The sequence below is a fragment of the Podarcis liolepis genome (assembly GCF_965112155.1).
Source record: "Podarcis liolepis genome assembly, chromosome: 1".
In the NCBI taxonomy this organism is placed as follows: domain Eukaryota; kingdom Metazoa; phylum Chordata; class Lepidosauria; order Squamata; family Lacertidae; genus Podarcis; species Podarcis liolepis.
This window is the reverse complement of record NC_139554.1, coordinates 78,584,822-78,604,729: the sequence shown is the minus strand read 5'-3', so window position 1 is coordinate 78,604,729 and position 19,908 is coordinate 78,584,822. Positions and strand designations below refer to the sequence as shown.

Genomic DNA, 19,908 nt, shown 5'->3' with positions numbered 1-19,908 from the left:
AAATGCAACAATATGCATGGATAGTAATGAGTAATTAATTATCTTTTTATTTATGTATTTATGTATAACCAGAAGCTTTAAGACACTGAACCTATTTCCATTTCTAATTGGAATGTGAAAACTGGCATGGGTTAGTATCCACATTTTTATTTAATATTTGTTCTCTCAGGCTTTCTATTCCATACTAACTGCATTCAGAAGTGGTACATTCCAGACTTTAAAAGCACAGTGAAAAGCACTTCACCCCCTCGGTTCTTTTTCCAATGCATGGATTTAGGTATATGCTATTTAATCACAAAAGTTGGAATATTTGGAACTGAACTTATTTTCTGTGGAAGTGTTTTTTATCTTATATTTTGGAAATGTAGACCTTTTTCCCTTTAAATTTTTTTGGGGGCCCCCCAAGAGAGTGGGGCCCTAAACTCTAGCTTTTACTGTATAGGTAAATCCGGCACTGATATTATCTGCGCATCTTCGGCAGGAAATGTTCCTTATTCTGGAACTTCCCTCATGCCATTCTGTGCTTTATATTTTCACTGATCCTCAGGCGTTTTTAAGCGAACGTCCCCTTATTAAAAGAAGAGAGAAAACCAGCAAAGCCCCTAGATTCTCAGCCGCTGCCTCAAGAAAAACAGGCGCCGGCTGGGAAAGGGAAGAGGCGTTTTAACAATTGCAAATAAGTTGCCTCGTTTGCTGATTAAAGGCGGCTGTGTGATTCTTGCCCTAATATTGAAAGGGGTTGAGATTGGGAAAGAAGAGGCAGGAAGGCTGTGTTCTTTTCCCTTCAGCGCCCAGCGTGAATCCACTCCGCTCAAAGATGCGAGCGGGCCGTGTGGCTTTTGCAGGCGCGCGGAGAAGCGCTGAGGGAAAACTGCCCGGAGGGAGATCCGCCCCCCTCGGCGGGGCTGCTTAGCGGGAAGCGGCTTTTCCCGCGCGCTGGCCCTCGCGGGCGCTTCTGCGCTTAAAACTCCCCGGCCAACGGCTCCTTGGCACCCCTTCGGCGAGCGCTGCTCATAATGCAGTGCTGATGATGGAGGGGAAAAGGCGGGAATCTGCGGAGGGGGAAGGTGAGGTGGCGGGGTGGCTGGCCCGCTTCAGCCACCATGGTTTAAAAGAATGTCCGCGGCCCGCTCGAGATGGCTGCGTGAGGGCTGCTTCTTCACCTTATGTTGCTGCCATCAAGTTCGTCCCAAGCCTGGGACACTGGTGTTTACAATAAGCAGACATGCCAAGGATGAACAACAAGCCTTTGTGAAATAGTTGTGTACCACACACGGGGGTGTCAGACCTGCAAAGTGTGAAGCACCCCATATTCCACCATCTCTACATGGAAGCCACCCTTGGCCAGTGTTCTCAGATGTGTCAGGGCTGCTAATAATAATAATAATAATAATAATAATAATAATAATAATAATAATATATTTATTTGCCACCCATCTGACTGGGTTGCCCCAGCCACTCTGGGCAGGCAGGCTTTTCACCCACTCCTGGTGAAAAGGAGACACCATGAAGCTTGGAGCATCTTCATGCTGGGCCAATAAAGTGTGTGTGTATGTGTGTGTGTGTATGAGTGAGTACAGGGGAACCTGTGGTCCTCCATTTGTTGTTGGGTAACAACTCTCATCAGCCCCAGACAGCAAAGTTTAAGAGCCGGGGATGAGGTGAATTCTAATCCAACAAGACCTGGAAGGCTCCAGGTTAGCCACCCCGATATGCACCATACACAATATAGAGGTGCATCCAAAGCAGCAACACAGATCTATATGCACTGTCGCTTGAGGCGAAGTAGAGGTGTGCGATTGCTTCAGATACAAGTAAATACACCCTTAATCTGTAATGTGTGAGGTAACCACCACAACACATACTTAAAAAAAACTCCTTTGTTTCAGGTAGGCAAATGGGAGATCATAGGACAGGGTTATCCAGATGCAAACATACTATTTCGAAGTGGCACAGTTGTAAAAGCTTGATCTGAAATTTTTAGAAGGTCCGTATAATAGTTTACAATAACAAAAACAAAAAAACACATTTATGCCCCTCAGCTGTACTTTTTGCTATCTCTTTATAATGTATATTAGCATCTTGCATCTAGTCTGCCAACAATACCTATTTGGTTTGCACAATAGGGTCTGTTTCTGATTTGGAACTGTATCTCAAAACTTTATATGTTTGAGTACTGAATGTAGAAATATTAAAAGGTACATTTATTATGAGTATAGTAATAGTAATGGGAAATCATTTCCCAAACTACATATGGTGATGTTTAAAAGACAAGTTCATACTAGTGTAAAAATATGTACTTTCTCATAATACACAGAAGTTTCTGTCACAAACAATGGAAAAGTTTCAGGTATAGCTAAGGCAAATAGATAATTCATGTTCAAGTAACAGTGGTCTAATAAAAAACCATTTAAGCACTTCAAATGCATAGAAAAAGTTGCAACTCTATATTGATTGCTGTTGATAGTGTTTATATGTTTGAAGATCAGACATGCACAGCAGTACTACTGAAGAAAATATAATTAAGATCGATTAAGGAAATTGGCATTTGAATTTAACCAGTACCCCCCTAGAAGGTGGTTAAAAGTGAAAACACAAGTGGATGATTCTCCATTATGCCATTGAAAGTTTACATTTCAGTTGGGAATTCTAATCCATGTTAGTTACTATCTTTAAAACCAAAGGTGAGTTTGGAGTGTGGATTTGCAGAGTGCAAGAGTGAGATCTTGTGTATACACCATCCAGTATGTAAGTGATCAGTGAGCATATTCTTAGGATTGGAGTCTTATGTTGGATATGATTTGTTGCTTATTTTTGTTTGTTTATTTTGAAGCTGAAACAGCTACCAAGATGAAAATTGGCCCAGGACAAATAGATGTCTCTACAGAGATCAAATACTACCAATCTGAAAGTTTAACTGTACCTATGGAAAGTCATATAACTTTTAGTAGAATTTCAAGAATAGATAATGGACTTGTGAAGACCTTTAATTCCGAAATTCTTAGTCCAAAGACTGATTTAATTAATAAACCAGTTGAAGAAGAATTCTATTCCAGTCAAGACACCTATTTAAGTTCTAAGACTGAAGCTGCACTGAATCGCGGGAAACATACTCTGAATAGAGAAAATGAACATGCAATGTTTGAAGTTAAAATGCAGCCATGTACACAAGAGTTTTGTGATGAAGTCCTTGGAAAATATCAGAAATTACCAGAAGCGACTCTTTCAGAAGTGACAACATGTGCATATTTACCACAATTGCAACTGTGCTCACAGAATATCAATTTTCCATCTTCCATAATGACAGAACATAGAGGTTCCATGCTATCTCTTGGCACCAGTACTGCTGATGGAGCAGTCAATACAAATGTAGAAATGATACCAGTAAGACTGCTTTTTTAAAATACCTGAATCATAATATATGTGCTTTGAATTAATCATTACATTTTAGTTGCTTTAGATAAAAATTCAGCATCATTTAATGAAAATGTAGGGCAGCTTAGAAATATTGCATTATAATACATGGGGAATATATCATGAATGCATTTTAGTCCTACTTAGTACATTTCTAGCTCTTCATGTCCTGAGAATGGGAACAATACTGCTGTCCCACTAACAGTGATCCCACCCCAAGGTCCATCCCAAGAAGGAGAACAAACTGGACAAGACAATATTTTGGGATTTAAAATTGGCCACATACTCTGCATAGGCATTGGGTGTGTATCCCTCTCAGCCTCCTGATGAAAGAGTGAGGCATGATAGGATCAATCATGGGATATAGATGATTTGTTATAGTACTATTACAGTGTATATAATTTAACATTTTAACATATTTATTATTATTACAGCACAAATAGTTTTGTATATTAAGTTCGAACAGTATGTTTGCTTTCCTAGGTACTGAGAACAATAACTTCAACTGCAGATGCAAAGAACTGTGTTTCTTGTGACCAAATCAAAGGAATTATGAATAGTTCTACTGTGTCACAAGCCATACCAGAGTGTTCTGGTGGTGAGTGTTTTTGAAATATCCTTTCATGTTTGCATCTTTTGTTTCGTGCAGGTGGGTTTCCACTTAATATGTTTTCTGGATTGCTTATTATTATTAAAGATAAATCATTTTTACCTTTAGCTCTTTTACTAATTTAAAGGAATCAGAAATGGAGGACTTTTGTTTACCAATTATTACATTAAAGGAAACTGTGTAACTTTTTGCCCTATATTTGCTGTTTATTGATTACAGTTGGAAACTTCACACTTGGCACCCAAGTTGTTTCAGTTGCAACTTGTTTTCTAAAGCTTCCAGGAATGGAAGGCACTTGCAGTGAATGTAATGCTGTTTCAGAAATGGAAATGTTCTTTGTTCTTTTAACAGCTATGTGATGGATAGAGATCCATGTTAAACCTATTCTACTATGGAAATACAATTCTGGGGAAACTTGCACCTGTTGGCATTCAGTATGTCCCCTTATTTGCATGGAGTCCCTGATTTATCTCCCCCCCACACACACACACTCCACCTGCAAAACAGGACACAATTTGCACAGGATACAAACCATATTCAAATATTATATGTGTGTGCCCTCATGAAAATCCTGTTGGCATCCTAACCATCATTTACTGAAAAGTTAACAGCCATTCACTTTAAGCCTTCTTTTTTCAGTACATTACAAAGTATAATGGGGTGCCTTCATTTTTTCCTTAGGATGTTTTTTTTTTTTTTGTTTCATTTTCAAATACTTCATATTTTCATTTGAATTTATATTCATTTGAAACTTACATTTCAAATATATTTTAAAATAATTTAGATTTTTTGTCATATAAAAATTTACTATAAAGAAATTACCCCAGTGAAACTCCTTTGAATGGATTTGAAATACAGTCGTACCTTGAATCCCAAATGCCTTGCAAGTCGAACGTTTTGGCTCCCAAATGCCAGAAACCTGGAAGTGAGTGTTCCAATTTGCAAACATTTTTTGGAATACAAATGTCCAATGTGGCTTCTGTAGCTTACAATTGGCTGCAGGAGCTTCTTGCAGCCAATCTGAAGCCATGCATTGGTTTCCAAACGTTTTGGAAGTTGAACAGACTTCTGAAACACATTCCATTTTACTTCCGAGGTACCACTGTAAGGGGAAATGTGTTTGAATTGTACCTAGGAAGGTTGCCGTTTCTACTTGCTCTTCTTATTCTACACTCAATTGCTTATACTCAACTTCAAATGTTGTTGGTTTTATGAGTTATATTGTAACAGTCGTGGGATATAAACAATAATATTCTGATTAGATTGAATATTTAACATTGTCCACATAATTTTCTCTTCAACTCCATTTTGTGTTGTAGAATCATGCAACGGTATCACTGTTTCATCTCAGGATACTGCTGCTGTTTGTGATGAGATTGTAAGTATATACTATGTTTTACTACTTGTTAGGATAATGTGAGTTGGATCCACAGTGAGTTGCATAGGCAGATGTCCCCCAAATGTTTGTCTGTCCCCCCTCCCCCGCAACCTCTGCTTTGATGGTTTTGAATGGGTCGGCATAGCCAGACCCGACTTCTCTAGAAATGGATGAAGCCATTGTATGAATGAAAGTTGGGCAAAGACACTCCTCGGTGTCCAGCTACCTCCAGCTACCTCCTGAACATCCAGTTATTATGGGAAACAGGATGCCAGAGAAAAAGTACCATGGATGCATTTAGGACACAGACACAGAATTAATATCTGTATTGAATCCTTAGCATCCAATAAAATTGATTAATTGATACAACTTCTGTAATTTATTCATACTATTATTTAAATGACTCAAAGCAATGTGGAATGTAATTACCGGTATTTATTTCAGGTTATTTTCCCCCATCCTTTCTTAGTCCTTTAGATGTAAGTTGGGCTTTTAAAGATAGTGGTAATAATGACAATTTTAATTGACTATTCTATGCATCAATTTAATCATAATGTTTCCGATCAATTTAAGCAACTTCAATTATTTTTTTCAACAATAGCTTTTTAACAGTGCAACATACTGTAAGCATATCCTTTAAAATATGAAATTGATTATATTTCAGGCTGAGGTCAGAGAAGCAGTTGTTAGCATTACAGCTAATAATTCAGATGAAGCAGTTGTTCAAAATTCAAATGGTGAAGAAATCAACCATAACCTAGCAGCTTCACAAAATGCAATGGAGGAACCTACCTGTTCACAGAGAAATTATGCCAGTCCTCAAGTGGTAACTGCTGTGTTTTTACAATATAATAACTTGCACAGGAAAACTTTGCCAATAGTTTTTTGTTGTCTATGTTTTTATTAGAATGAAACTGCAGGGCTCTTAGTAGAGTGGCTTCCTCTTAGTGGTGCCATGTAGGCAGTAAGAAAACAATGACCATTTTATAGTTCTGTTTATAGTCTTGACTATATGTGTATGATTAGATGCTTAATCAGAGCAGCATGGACGCGGGTGGCACTGTGGGTTAAACCACAGAGCCTAGGGCTTGCTGATCAGGTCAGCGGTTCGAATCCCTGTGATGGGGTGAGGTCCCATTGCTCATTCCCAGCTCCTGCCAACCTAGCAGTTTGAAAGCATGTCAAAGTGCAAGTAGATAAATAGTTACCGCTCCGGCGGGAAGGTAAACAGTATTTCCATGCGCTGTACGCCGGCTCCCTCAGCCAATAAAGTGAGATGAGCGCCACAACACCAGAGTCGGTCACGACTGGACCTAATGATCAGGGGTCCCTTTACCCATATGTGTATGATTAGTTGCTTCTTCAGAGCAGCATTATGGACTGTCATCTACTTTACCTAATCTATCCTTCCCACCCAATATATTTCCTTGGCTTTGTTCCAAGTTCTTTTTCTTATCAACTGTTTCTGCTATATTACATTTTTAATTATTTAATGCACAATCCTAAGCAAGCTTACTCAGAAGCAAGATCCTCTAAGTTCAGTAATAGTTCAACTGTCTTAGGCATTGGTTACTTAGGTCCTTTCAAATCTGGCTTCCAGGCAAGGTTTGGAATGGAGAACACTTCCCTGGATGACATGCCAGGGAATACTTCAGTACCATTGGCATTTGTATCCTTCTAAAGCAAATCACTAGGGTAGGACTTAGAGGCACAGTATGTTGTGTTTCTGCTCCATTCTGGGATAATGGATTCAGAATGCACTGCTGGGGGGGGGGGGGGACTTCTATTCTACCCTTTGGCTGCTGGCTTCAACTTCTATCTTGTCTGTATGATTGTTAGCATTAGTTTAAAACTACTGGGATAAGCCATCTGACGGTTTAGACTTCAGTGTAATCAGTATGCTAATAGCATTAGTATGCTGATGACACACAGGTCTACCTCTATTTTCCTTAACTTAATTGCAGGGAGGTAGTGGCAGTTATGAATGTGAAGGTTATTTTGGGGATTATGAAGGCAAAGAACCTGATGAAGTGCAGGGGTGCCAACTTGAATAAAATATTGGGCAGGTAAGCCCCACCCCGCATAATCTATCACATGACATGATGCCATTTGAAAGGCAATACCCCTCAACTTTGGGGGGCCTACCCCCTTAAATATTTTATGGGGGACGAAGCCCCCTCGGTCCCTTGGGTTGGATTCTATTATAAAGTGGAAGTCCTGTTGGCTGAGAAATCTGCTCAGCTGGGTGGTGTGCAGCTGGTTTTGGGTGGGGGATGCACTCCCCCGAAGCAGGAGTGGATAACTTTGTTCAGCCCAAGTGTCACATTCCCTAGTGAACAACCATCAAAGGGCCAAATGCCAGTGGTGGGTGGGGCAATGGATGTTAATCTTATCTTTGTACAAACTAGAGGCTTGCCACACAAATGACAGAGCTTTATCTCCATCCAGACAAGCAAGAGGCATTGTTACAGTTCAATGACATATTCAAGGTGGGGGTGGGGACAGAAACCTGGAGGATGGAATGAAGCAAGACCTGTGAGGTGTGTGGTCTGGGGAAGAGCTATGGCCAGAGGTTCCCAAGGGCTATAAAGTGAAGTATAGGGGCCACATTTGGCCCCCAGCCTGAGGTTCTCCAGCCTAGCCCAGCCCTGACAATTATGATATAAATGTATTTGTGGAATGCCCTCCTGCAAGAAGTATATATGGATCCTGCACTGCTTATTTTTAAGAAAAATCTTAATATTTTTAATTTCATACTTTTATGTTGTATATTGATTAAGTTTTGATGCTCATTTTAAGGAGTGTAATATGGGTTTTAATCTGATTATTTTTGTTGTTGATTATGCAATTCAGATCATCTGCCAGTTGAAGGGTGGTACTCACATACTTTGTATAAACAATACAGACACAAGAGAATTAAAAGCAGTTCATTTGGTCCCCCAGTATCAAGACCAGCCTAAGTATCCTCAGACAGGTATTGAAATTTTGGAAAATATGAACAACATATACAATTAATGAAAATAACAGAACAAAATGCATTGTATTAGGGAAATCTGATTGTGAACATTCCCTTCACTGACCTCACCAAGGGATGTGCAGAATATGCTGAATAATCTTGCCACCCAACCATGGAATGCTCAGGTGCCTTGTCTCATTGTTTTATTTATTGCCAATATAGATCCTGTCTATATACTTTCAGCAAGCTTCATCATAGACAATATCCAGATGACATCTGTAAAACTCAAATATTCATAATCCATAGGGCAATTTTCTGGGGAAAGCACCACGTTTTCTAAGTTATAAAATATAATGCTCTCAACATTGGGAAAATGCAGTATTCCCATAACAGAAACATGCAGTTAGGGGAGATGTCTAGACTGAGCTCAACAGTTCAGGAACAAAATAAGGACTTGGGCTACCATGGAATCTTAAGCATAGAAAGGCTCCTAGTAAATTGTGTATGCTTGCAAGGGGGAGTTCTGTCTGCATTTACCCAAACCATCCACATGATGTCACTGTTCAATCAACTATAAAGGAATCTGGTAATTTTAATAGATCAATATAGTAATGATAATATTTCAATAAGCATTCTTTTCACATATTGTTATATAGCAATCACTGTCTCTGAATGATGACAAAGATAAAATCTGAGAAGGAGTCTTTCTTAGGTTTCTTCTCAAAATCTTGATTGTAAAAAATTTAATAATTGTACATATTTAAATTGCACTCAGACAATTTCTCCTCAAACCAACTGCAATTGTAGTAATACAGTACATTTTAAAAATTTGGGCCTGAGACCAACAGTGCAATCTTATGCATGTCTACTCAGAAGTAAGACCCATCGAATAGTAGTTCACTGTGCATTCAGACCAGAATTTTTTTTTCATACAAGTTGTTATTAACACACAAGGAGGAAGTGCAGTCCACATCATAAGACTTACAACCCTTTTCTATCTGTTTAAAGTACAAAGAAGCAAAAGCTTTTCTAAGACTAGACTTGCATTGCCAAATAGAAACATTTTCAGTTATTGTTGCACCCATTTTTCATTATTGGAAGGGTTTTTTTATTTTTTGACCTTTAAAATTTTGGCAATTACTGTTGCACCCATACACGTGGACACCTTTAGCTTTTTAGAAGAAGAAGCTACTGTATTTTTCGCTCTATAAGATGCATCAGACCACAAGATGCACCTAGTTTTTGGAGGAGGAAAACAAGAAAAAAAATATTCTGAATCTCAGAAGCCAGAACAGCAAGAGGGATCGCTGCGCAGTGAAAGCAGCAATCCCTCTTGCTGTTCTGGCTTCTGTGATAGTTGCACAGCCTGCATTCGCTGCATAAGACACACACACATTTCCCCTTACTTTTTAGGAGGGAAAAAGTGAGTCTTATAGAGCAAAAAATACAGTAAGCCCAGCCCTTTCATTCTCCAAACCACTATTTCAAAATAAACTCACTCTTTGCGGGACCCAATTCTTAGCATAGGGCACATATTTTTTGAGCTGGGGGAAGAGGATTAGATTTGCACAAAATTATATAAATGTATAAAACGAAGCCTGATAGTCATGAACATGGAAGTGCATGCGAAAGTGAAATGTGCAAAGATATGTGTTGGGACAGCTAGCTGGAGATGCTTTAGAAACAACCCCATAAGGTTGGCCTCCCAACTGCTGCTGTTCCTACTTAGTGAACATAAGCTGCTTTATGCCATCAAGCCACTGGTTCATATATCTCAATATATTGCAGCAGCAATCCTGCCTTTCAGGCAGTCTCTCCAATTTGTATTTGGAAACATCAGGAGTTGAACATGTATATTTTGCATGCAAAACATGGCTTTACAACTAAACTACCACCATCCTGGGCTTCTGGAGCGTCTTGTGTGTTTTTTTGCCCTCTGTAGGATCCTTTCTTTTTATAGTTGCGTGAAATACCGGCAAATGCAGTTTGGTTTGGAAAGATAAATATATGGAAAATGTCAAACTTCTTTAGCATAGTTAAAAACTTAATTATTTCCAAGTTTTATTTATGCTAAAGAAGAAACTGTTTACATCTATTAGTTCCTCTGAAATGTACGTCATTTATCCAAATGTGTATTTGTTTAAATCTATACATTGCACTAACCTAAATGAAATATTTTTTTATTAGATACAAGTAATTCTGTAACATCTGTACTGGGACAGTTTTTACCAGTTGGAGGTAAACTGAATGTCTGTGCACAAGAGGTAAGTGTTACTTTTGCCCTCAGATAAGAGTTTTTAATTTGACATTCTCAAACTGCATATCATGCGTCTTTCTCTGTCTACCAAGGGATATGCAGATTGTGTATATGTTTTAGTACCCAACCATTGCCTGCTTTGATGCCTTGTCTCATGTTTCTGCTTTGTTGCTACAGGCAGGCCTTGTTAGAATGGGCCATATTCAACAAACCTGTTGTGCTAGTGGAAGCTGTTGCAAGGATTCCTGATAGCGCAGCAGGAATTCTGCCCCTCTCTTCCCTCTGTGCTCCCCAAATCTCCTCTGGAGGGTTGGGGGGTGTTATGAGGCATGCATCTGAACCCACATGCCTTACCACCACACGCATGGCCTCAATGTACAGCTCAGGGGATTGGAACCTTTTGCATGGAAGGAGTGCATGTGTCCATTAAAAATGGGTGTATAGCTTTAACCCTTATACCTAATAAATAACTAATCATACCAGGAAGTAGAGAAAGATTGGTCTATTTCACAAAAATGAAGAGACGGAGTTAGGGTTGCCATATATCCGGAATTTCCCAGACACCTGGAATACTGTGGTTGAAAAAACAACAACTTTTGTGTCCAGATTTTCACTTTTTGAAATATGGCAACCCTAATATAGATGCTGCTTCAGACAGCACAGTTATACACAAGCATTTAATACATTCATTAAGTATACACAAACCTTAGATCTAAAGAATAAAATTCTGTTACTAATCGAAAGCCTGCAGGGTATGTGTAACAATGTGCCACAGACCCACAATAAAAAGAAGACTATATGGGAGAGATAAAGATACCTGATCTGGAAACAAGCAGATTGCAAAATCAAGGATGGAGATCTGTGTCTCCTGTGAGAATTATTAGGAGCAACAAGGTAGCCTTTTTTCTTGTACTAGTGCTCCAAAATTTGGAGCTGGTCCCAGTCAGCAACATGAAAATAGTGTCAACACTTAAGAGTATAAGTTAAAGGCAAATATCAATCCTAAAATACCATTTTTCCTAAAGTATATTTCACTTTTCCATGACTTGTTCTAACATTGATGAAGGTGATTTATAAATATTTTATCTTGATTATTTAATCTATTTTTATAATATTTTTGTTTTTTAAATGTATATAAAAAGTTGACAACTAAATGCAAATGGAATATCTGGTTTGTATTTTGAACAGCTTGATAATGGATCCATATATACATGCCATTCAGATAAAAATCTTCAAGAGCCAACAAAACTGACCTTAGTTGGGTAAGACAGTAATAGATATATATATATATATTTGTTAATATCTTTAATAATAAGACATGGTATTTATACAAATCCCTACAATACTGAAAAGCTCTATACCCTAGTCAGGCTAGCTTTGTCTGTTACCTCCAGATTTCAGATCTAATTGGTAACTGTTAAATATTATTTGTCTTTGTAAAACTACTCACACTCCACTAATGGTGTTACTATTTAAAATATTCAAATCTGTTGATTGTGTGGAGTAGGTGTACTTAACTGGTGTTATCAAAATGATGAGATTTGACCCTAAATTTATAAATAAAATATAACAAGTATATAGTGATTTGTTTGATAAAGTGATAATAAATAATCTTGATTTTAATCAAATTAGTCCACAGTTGGGGATGAAGCAAGGCTATCAACATTCTCCTCTTTTGTTTGTTTTGGCCATTGAACCCTTGGCACAACATATTCAGCATAATCCTGAGGAGGTGGTGGTGGGAAATGGTCCTTCTGTTGACTTATATCCAGGTCCTACCTAGGTTGATTTCCTGCTCCTTCAGAAGCCTCCCATCCCATCCTACTTTGTTAGGAGGGGCTCCAGCCCACCAGAGCCATTGGCAGCTGCAGTGGGGGAGGAGGGATAAGTTCAGTTTATTTTAGGACCCGATGCATTATGTTTCCCTCTGTATAACAGAAGATTGAATGAGGATTTGTTCAAGAGATTCATTACCCTTACAGCAAGTGATGTGGAGGACTTGAGGTAGCAAAACAAGGTTCTGTGAATGGAGTCATAGTTAGGAGTCCCATTTTTCACGCTTTTTCACCAGTAAATGGGTGTAATCTCTAATAATCTTCCCAATACATTCAATATATAATTTTTAATTATATAGCTAATAATGTGCTTCTTTTTTAAAAAAAAATTGCAACGCCTAGGTTACCTTGCAGCTCCTGGGATACAAAGTCAAAAAAGCCATGCAACTGCACTAAATCACAGTGTCTCAAATTGTAAGTAAATGAAATATTGAAGTATCTATTCTTAGTGTAAAAAAACTCCAAATGTAATTAATTTATTCCTGCCATATGTATTAAACTGAAGCCATGGCAGTAAACAGGAGTTTGATATAGAACAGAATATTAATTTACCACATCTGAAGCTGCATTTTTCTCTTCTTTTTATGCACAGTGCTTAGCCTGATGCATACAAAGTAATGCCTGGAAGATACACTTCTGGAAGCATGTTGAAAAATAAGGCAGCACAAAAAAATAGATACCATGACAAAATAAGTGTATCTCTAGTAGTTCATAGTACTATATAAAGATAATATAGAAAATAGAGGTTCTGAGCCATTATGTTCCTTGCTCTCTTCTAACACTGTAGTAGTAAAAAAAGAAATTAAAAATTGCTTTTATATACCAAATGCATGTTGAAAATGTATCAGCCTTTTTTATCTGATATTCATTCGTTTTCCTCTGCCACTCTTTAGTAGGTATCTTGAGTAAAGGTTCATGTAAATGTTTACATACGGAATGGGAAGATTACTTAATAACTTGCATTAAATAAGACATAAATAATACTGTTTTAGAATAAAAAGGAGACAGAAAATATCTAGAAGGGAAACTATAGAGAATGGGATCAGCAATCTCCCATTGAAAGCACTTGCATGAAATGTTGGTTGCTGGATTGGATGCAATCTTCAGAATGCCAAAAAATTGGGGGCAGAGAAAAACAAAATCATAGAATGCACAGATAACCACATGACTACATGAACCATCCTTGAAAATGATGAACTATAAAATGTATTTCATCTGCTGCCTTTGTTAAACACAGATACTGTGATTGCTTTGCCAATGGTGATTTCTGCAGTAACTGCAACTGCAATAATTGTTATAACAATCCACAACATGAACTAGAGAGGATTAAGGCAATTAAGGTAATGCAAGTATTATTATCTACTTTTTATTATATCTCCTGTGTTAATTACTGTCCTGTTTCCTAACAAGAGACGAAGGAGAAATCTCCTCAGCAAGGGCTAAAAAGCTGGCAGTCCTCCTAGAGCAGGGGTCAGCAAACCTTTTCAGCAGGGGGCCGGTCCACTGTTCCTCAGATCTTGTGGGGGGCCGGACTATATTTTGAAAAAAATAATGAATGAATTCCTATGACCCACAAATAACCCAGAGATGCATTTTAAATAAAAGTACACATTCTGCTCATGTAAAAACACACTGATTCCCAGACCATCTGCAGGCCGGATTTAGAAGGCGATTGGGCCGGATCCGGCCCCTGGGCCTTAGTTTGCCTACCCATGTCCTAGAGATACATGGAAGGGACCTCTTTACCATAGCCATACTTTTAGATTAGGGTTGGCTGAGCAATGCACAGAGCTGATGGGCCAAAGACTAGAAGATTGATGGAAATGTCCCCACAAGCCTCTGAGTTCATTTAAGTATCTAATGTGTACATGATGGGAAAGAGTGTGTGGTTTTGAGATTTGCTTGACATTTTTATTGGAAGGACTGTACCCTAGTAGCTCTAGCGGAATAGCCTCCACAGATGACAACATACAGTGCTGTGAGTACATCTTATCTCATGTTAACGGGTGGACCATATAAACAAGAACTTCCTTGATTGCTACCACTTGTAAAAAATAATTAATATGCCTTCAGAAAAGCATAGTTTAGAAATAAAGTAAGCTATAAAAAGGTAAAAAAATGATTTTTTTCCAATTTGAATGTCTTCTATATAAATAAAAAAATATTTCTTTTAGGCTTGTCTTGACAGAAATCCAGAAGCTTTCCTGCCAAAGATTGGAAAAGGGAAACTAGGAGATATCAAGCCCAGACATAATAAAGGATGTAATTGTAAGCGGTCAGGGTGCCTAAAAAATTACTGTGAATGCTTTGAGGTTTGTTCAATGAAATTTTCTAATTCTGCTTTATAAAAATGTGTAACAGTGGTGGGATTCATCCAGTAAAATTAGAAACTTTATCTGAGAGGAAACTCCCAGAGAGTGTGCTCCACATGGAAAACTGCAGGCTCTAGCATCAGGTGCAAAGTTTAAAAGCAGCTAGACTATTTGGTGGCCACCTGCAAAAAAATACAGGGCTTTTGTATCTTTACAGCCGGTGAAACTTTTCTTCTACATCTACACAATTATTAAAGGTACAAGAGCCCTGTCTTTTGCATCTGCACTAGAAGAAAGGTAAATGGAAATATGCTGGCAAAATAAAGAAAGCATTTCCTATTCCGCCATGCAGGTATGATATATTTTACAAAGCAGTATGTGAGGGTTGTACAAGAAACCAAAGATGCTTCTTTCATGGTTGAAGTGATGAGTACCAATAAATCTTATTTATTTTTTAGTTATTCAACAAAATCTGTATCCCTCTTAACTGTAAATACAACTCAACAGTTTACAAAGAATACAAAATGCACATTCAATTTGTCAATGAAATCAACTTTAGGAGAACCCAGAAAAAGGTCCTTTCTTATGGCACCTGAAGATAAATGTGATACATATGAGTATTAAAGGTAGGAGCAGCAAATCCAAGACAGATATTAAGAGCAGGTCAAACCCAGTGCTTCAAATTGTTTCTGGAAACAAGTTTGATACTTGAATTGTGCCTATGGAAATAATTAAGCTTTTTTTTTTTTATGCTAGCCAGTGTCAGTCAATCTGGGTCCATATTCTAAACTAACTGACATTTCTTAGTATTCTTCAAAGAGAACTCCACATACAACTAGGAGTAGTGAAATATAGTTTATCACCCTATAATATTCTTTGTAGCAATTACCAATGATCTTGGAAGCATACTTCCAAGGAATCATACACAGGTGGAATCTACACACATAAAAACCGTTCTGAAAATGTTTTTTTTAAAAATCATTTTAAAAAAACAAAACACATTGAATTTTCCATAACTCACCATTGCCATCTAGTGTCACATTGCATATTGCACTTAAAACGTTTTATTTGTTTCTGTATGGCTGAGTCCTTGTATTGTAGCACAGCCAGATCTTACATTATTTAATAGTATTGAGTGATTTATGAATTAGAACATTTTGCATCTTCTAGGCTAAAATCATGTGTTCATCTATCTGCAAGTGTGTTGGTTGCAAAAATTATGAAGAAAGCCCAGATCGAAAAACACTAATGAATATACCAAACTATATGGAAATTAAAAGTTATGAGGGAAATGACTCTGTATCATTTTCTAATTTTGAAATATTATCAAAAAGCAGAAAAGACAGGTAAATATTAAGGATTACCTATGTGATGTCCACCTTTTATCTAAGATATGTATCTTAAAATAGCAAACTTTTTAATATGCCATAGCACTGATTTTAAACATATATGTAACAGCCTAGTTGTCTGTCCCTCTCAACCTTTGCTTTCTCCTTTCTAGATGCTCCATCTTACGTATGATTATTCTGTCAGAGCTTAGTAACTTGTTTCAGCTACACAGGTTACTGCTGAGGTGAAGGTTGTAGCACTGACTCTTTGGTACCAATATATGTTTGGTGTGTTTGTTTTTGAAGCGGGTGGCGCTGTGGGTTAAACTACAGAGCCTAGGACTTGCCGATCAGAAGGTCGGCGGTTCGAATCCCCGCAACGGGGTGAGCTCCCATTGCTCGGTCCCTGCTCCTGCCAACCTAGCAGTTTGAAAGCACATCAAAGTGCAAGTAGATAAATAGGTACCGCTCTGGCGGGAAGGTAAATAGCGTTTCCGTGCACTGCTTTGGTTCACCAGAAGCGGCTTAGTAATGCTGGCCACATGACCCGGAAGCTCCCTCGGCCAATAAAGCGAGATGAGCGCTGCAGCCCCAGAGTTGGTCACGACTGGACCTAATGGTCAGGGGTCCCTTTACCTTTTAAGCAACATATGCTTTAATTTCAGGCAGTCAAATATGTGTAGCTGGCAAGTTGGCAGCTTTGCTAAAATTGTGGTAGCAGGCTTGTAGACAAGCCTTCAAAAACTTCAGTGTACAGCAGATTTTTATTTACCAATGATGTGCACCAGTGAGGGAAGCACTGCAGAAGGGCTTTTTAAAAACCTATTGAAATGGACAGAGTAGTTTATTTGGGAATGAAAGTGTCATGCTTGGTATACAGTATAAGGAATATTTTTTTAACAGCTCATTTACTGTTTATGTATGTTGCCTGTCTAAAGGCTGACCTACACATTTGACAGCAACCTAGCTCTGCTGCTGGCACCACCAGCACTGGCACCCATTGCTATGCTTCATGAGCTCTTGTGAGATTTTGGTGAGGAATCACTGGAAATTAGCAGTGCAGGTGGTGGGGTGGGTGGGGCAGACCTCGTGGCACCACCTCAGGGGGTTCTGCCTGAGGCGGCTGCTTTATCCTACAATTGGGATGGGAGAGGCCGGTAGCTTTGTGAATCTAGGTTGTTTCCAAAGAGTTGAAAAGTAGCCTGAGTAGGGCATGATTCGCAGTGAAGAAATGGGAGGTGAGGATGAGTGCTTAATCTTTCGCCTGCCTTTTGCTTCTGCCCTGCACCTCAACCCTCTGGTTGCTTTTCCTTCCAGAATTCCAACCAGAGAAAAGTGGCTGGAACGAGGAAGTTGTATGGGGAAAATGAAGCACTGTTAAATAGACAATAATTGAACAGATTAAGCCTTTTGTAATGAGGAAATAAAATTTTGGGGAAAACTTCACCTGCTGACATTGAGACATTATTAGTTGTAGGTAGCCCTTTATTTATTTCAGTCTCTCCACACACTTGCAAAATAAAAAATAAGAATGCATATGTGACAAAGCATATGCAAATTTTGCCCTTTCCTATATTTGAAGGCCAAATGCAAAAAAGTGTACCTGGCACAGAAAATCCTGTTTGAAGACCCTGAAAAGTTCAGCCATGAGTAAACTGGTAACTTAGCTTTTTCATTAATTTACTAATTTTAAAAGTATATATTGGTTTTTTTGTTCCAATAGGCAGTCTAGTACGTGTATATCATGGGAAGTGGTTGAGGCAACATGTGCCTGTCTTCTTGCTCAAGCTGAAGAGGCAGAAAAAGAAGCTTACTCTATTTGCCTAGCAGAACAAATGATCTTAGAAGAATTTGGAAGATGCTTATCACAGATCCTGCACTCTGAATTTAAATCCAAAGGGCTGAAAGTTGAATAATCTGCTTTGGATACAAATGCACAATGAACTGCAGTAATGCTTGAAATAGCCTTTGATGTTGATAATATTGATAAAAAATAACTTACCATTATTATTCTCATATCATTGCTATTTTTTATTTCCATATAATGCTAGTTTACACAGTAGTGGCCAGGATGGAGCTGCATTGCTTACCTGGCTTTCCAAGCCAAAGGTCATTGTAAGTAACCAAGAGGGAGAGTAGGGGGGCAGTAGGGAGGCCAACATGGTGTAGGTTAATATTCCAGATTAACAGTATAATTAAAAGCATGTAAACTAAATTATTTTGGTTTATAAATTAAAATTTCTCATCTTTCTGCTACTATAGGCTCATATAGATTAACAAACACAGATTTAGATGTTTTCCAGATAACTGGCTTGTGGAACACACATTATATAATTTCTAAATTACTCTGAATTAAATTTGATTAGATGCAAACTCAATACGTGAAAATAATTCCTAGTTAAAATATTTTTGTTTGAGTCAAGGACACTCACTCAAAACTTCCCTCCAAGTTTAATCATTTCACAGATTTAAATGAAAATTAGCCTGATTAATGGTGCCGTAAAAATGGGAGTGCCTCAGATGTAATTTGGTTTCTATTTATCTTAGTGTTGAATTGTTTTAAAAGATTGTTTTCAATTTACTGTACTTTACTAGTTTTGTAATGATGAAAACTGATAGAAATTTTAGCTAATGCAACCCTTTATTAAGAATTTTTTCTTGTGCTAAAAGAGGAACATGCAGTAGATATGAAAGTAAAACATTGAATTCATGACATTTGAGTCACAATCCGAATGATTTGCACCTCTGCGTAGCAAAACTTGCATTAAAGTTGGTGTTTAGTTAATATACACCCTTTAAAGAGTTTTTAACATTTTTGTTTTCAAGGAACAATTCACAAACTACTTAATACTGGTACAGCCGCATAAAGGACAATCCTACTGTACTATGCACCACTGGTAATAGTTCATTTCAGTTAGTTTACATGCAGTGCAATCCTATGCCTGTCTGTTCAGGCAAGTAAGGGTGTGTAATACTGCAGCTTTAACCATATGATATTGCTACAGAGCACAGCAATTTGTTCACAATAGTTATGAAATCCTTAGCTGAACTCTATTTTAATTGCTTATTCATTGCTTTTCATTTTATATGAGCCTTTTGAAAATTTCTCCCAATACCTGCTTGGATTGAATAGTGCATGGCATCACAAAGTTTATTTTATAGCCTGTAGAGGTTTAAGGAAACCCAGATAGATGAGGAAAGTAATGTCTTATTTTACAAGTGCGGATGAGACAAGATTTCTCACTTTCTAATCATTTCCTTAGGCTTCTGTGCTTCTTACTATTTATATTAATAGTACTTTTTAAGCTTGTGCTAAATGAATGAACACCTTCACATCCCAGAAACTATCACAGAGGCAAGTAAGTAATTTAACTGTGAGTTTGCAGTTAATCGGTGTAATCAGTTCTCCAACTGATTGCAAACAGCACTTACTGCTGAGGATTGCAATATTGAAGATCAGCATGGAATATAAATATATGTAGTTTGTGAACAATTTTTCATGCTTGAATATCTAAACTACTCTAGCCTTATAAACTATTCAAGTAAATAACATATAACTATCACTCATACTTGTTACTCCATTATAACATATTTCATCACCATCCATGTTCTCTGTGTTGTCAGCATCATTTACATTTTGCATGATAGTGTAAAAACGGCCACAATTAACCCTGCCCAGTACAAAGTACAAACACGTATTCAACCTACTAAATCCTGCCTCAGTGTCTCATGAGTCAATGGAGGTGATGTTGAATTTATGTAAGATAAGAAACAAAACATTTTTTCTCGGAAGTCATTATCCTCCCTTTGTTTCTCTT

The 19,908-nt window shown here is 37.9% G+C and overlaps 1 protein-coding gene across 2 annotated transcripts; it reads left to right on the top strand.

Moving 5' to 3' along the window:
- Positions 1 to 310: 310 nt before the first annotated feature.
- TESMIN (testis expressed metallothionein like protein) lies at positions 311 to 18,879 on the top strand. 2 transcript variants are annotated; one of them, XM_083480240.1, is made up of 13 exons: positions 311 to 1,067; positions 2,834 to 3,384; positions 3,898 to 4,012; positions 5,344 to 5,402; positions 6,067 to 6,228; positions 8,256 to 8,376; positions 10,546 to 10,622; positions 11,804 to 11,877; positions 12,793 to 12,864; positions 13,688 to 13,790; positions 14,625 to 14,762; positions 15,933 to 16,108; positions 17,814 to 18,879. In XM_083480240.1, the coding sequence occupies exons 1-13, from the start codon at positions 1,028 to 1,030 to the stop codon at positions 18,004 to 18,006; spliced, it is 1,881 nt and encodes a 626-aa protein (XP_083336366.1). In that variant the 5' UTR covers positions 311 to 1,027; the 3' UTR covers positions 18,007 to 18,879. The 2 variants fall into 2 exon arrangements, with proteins under 2 accessions (XP_083336366.1, XP_083336367.1); XM_083480241.1 differs by lacking the exon at positions 15,933 to 16,108 and having other exon boundaries at positions 17,814 to 17,956.
- The last annotated feature ends 1,029 nt before the right edge of the window (positions 18,880 to 19,908 follow it).

Coding starts and splice junctions, on each gene's coding strand:
- TESMIN (XM_083480240.1), top strand. CDS start 1,028: ATGATGGAGGGGAAAAGGCGGGAATCTGCGGAGGGGGAAG. Junction 11,878..12,792: donor ACAAAACTGACCTTAGTTGG/GTAAGACAGTAA, acceptor TGCAACGCCTAG/GTTACCTTGCAGCTCCTGGG. Junction 13,791..14,624: donor AGAGGATTAAGGCAATTAAG/GTAATGCAAGTA, acceptor TATTTCTTTTAG/GCTTGTCTTGACAGAAATCC.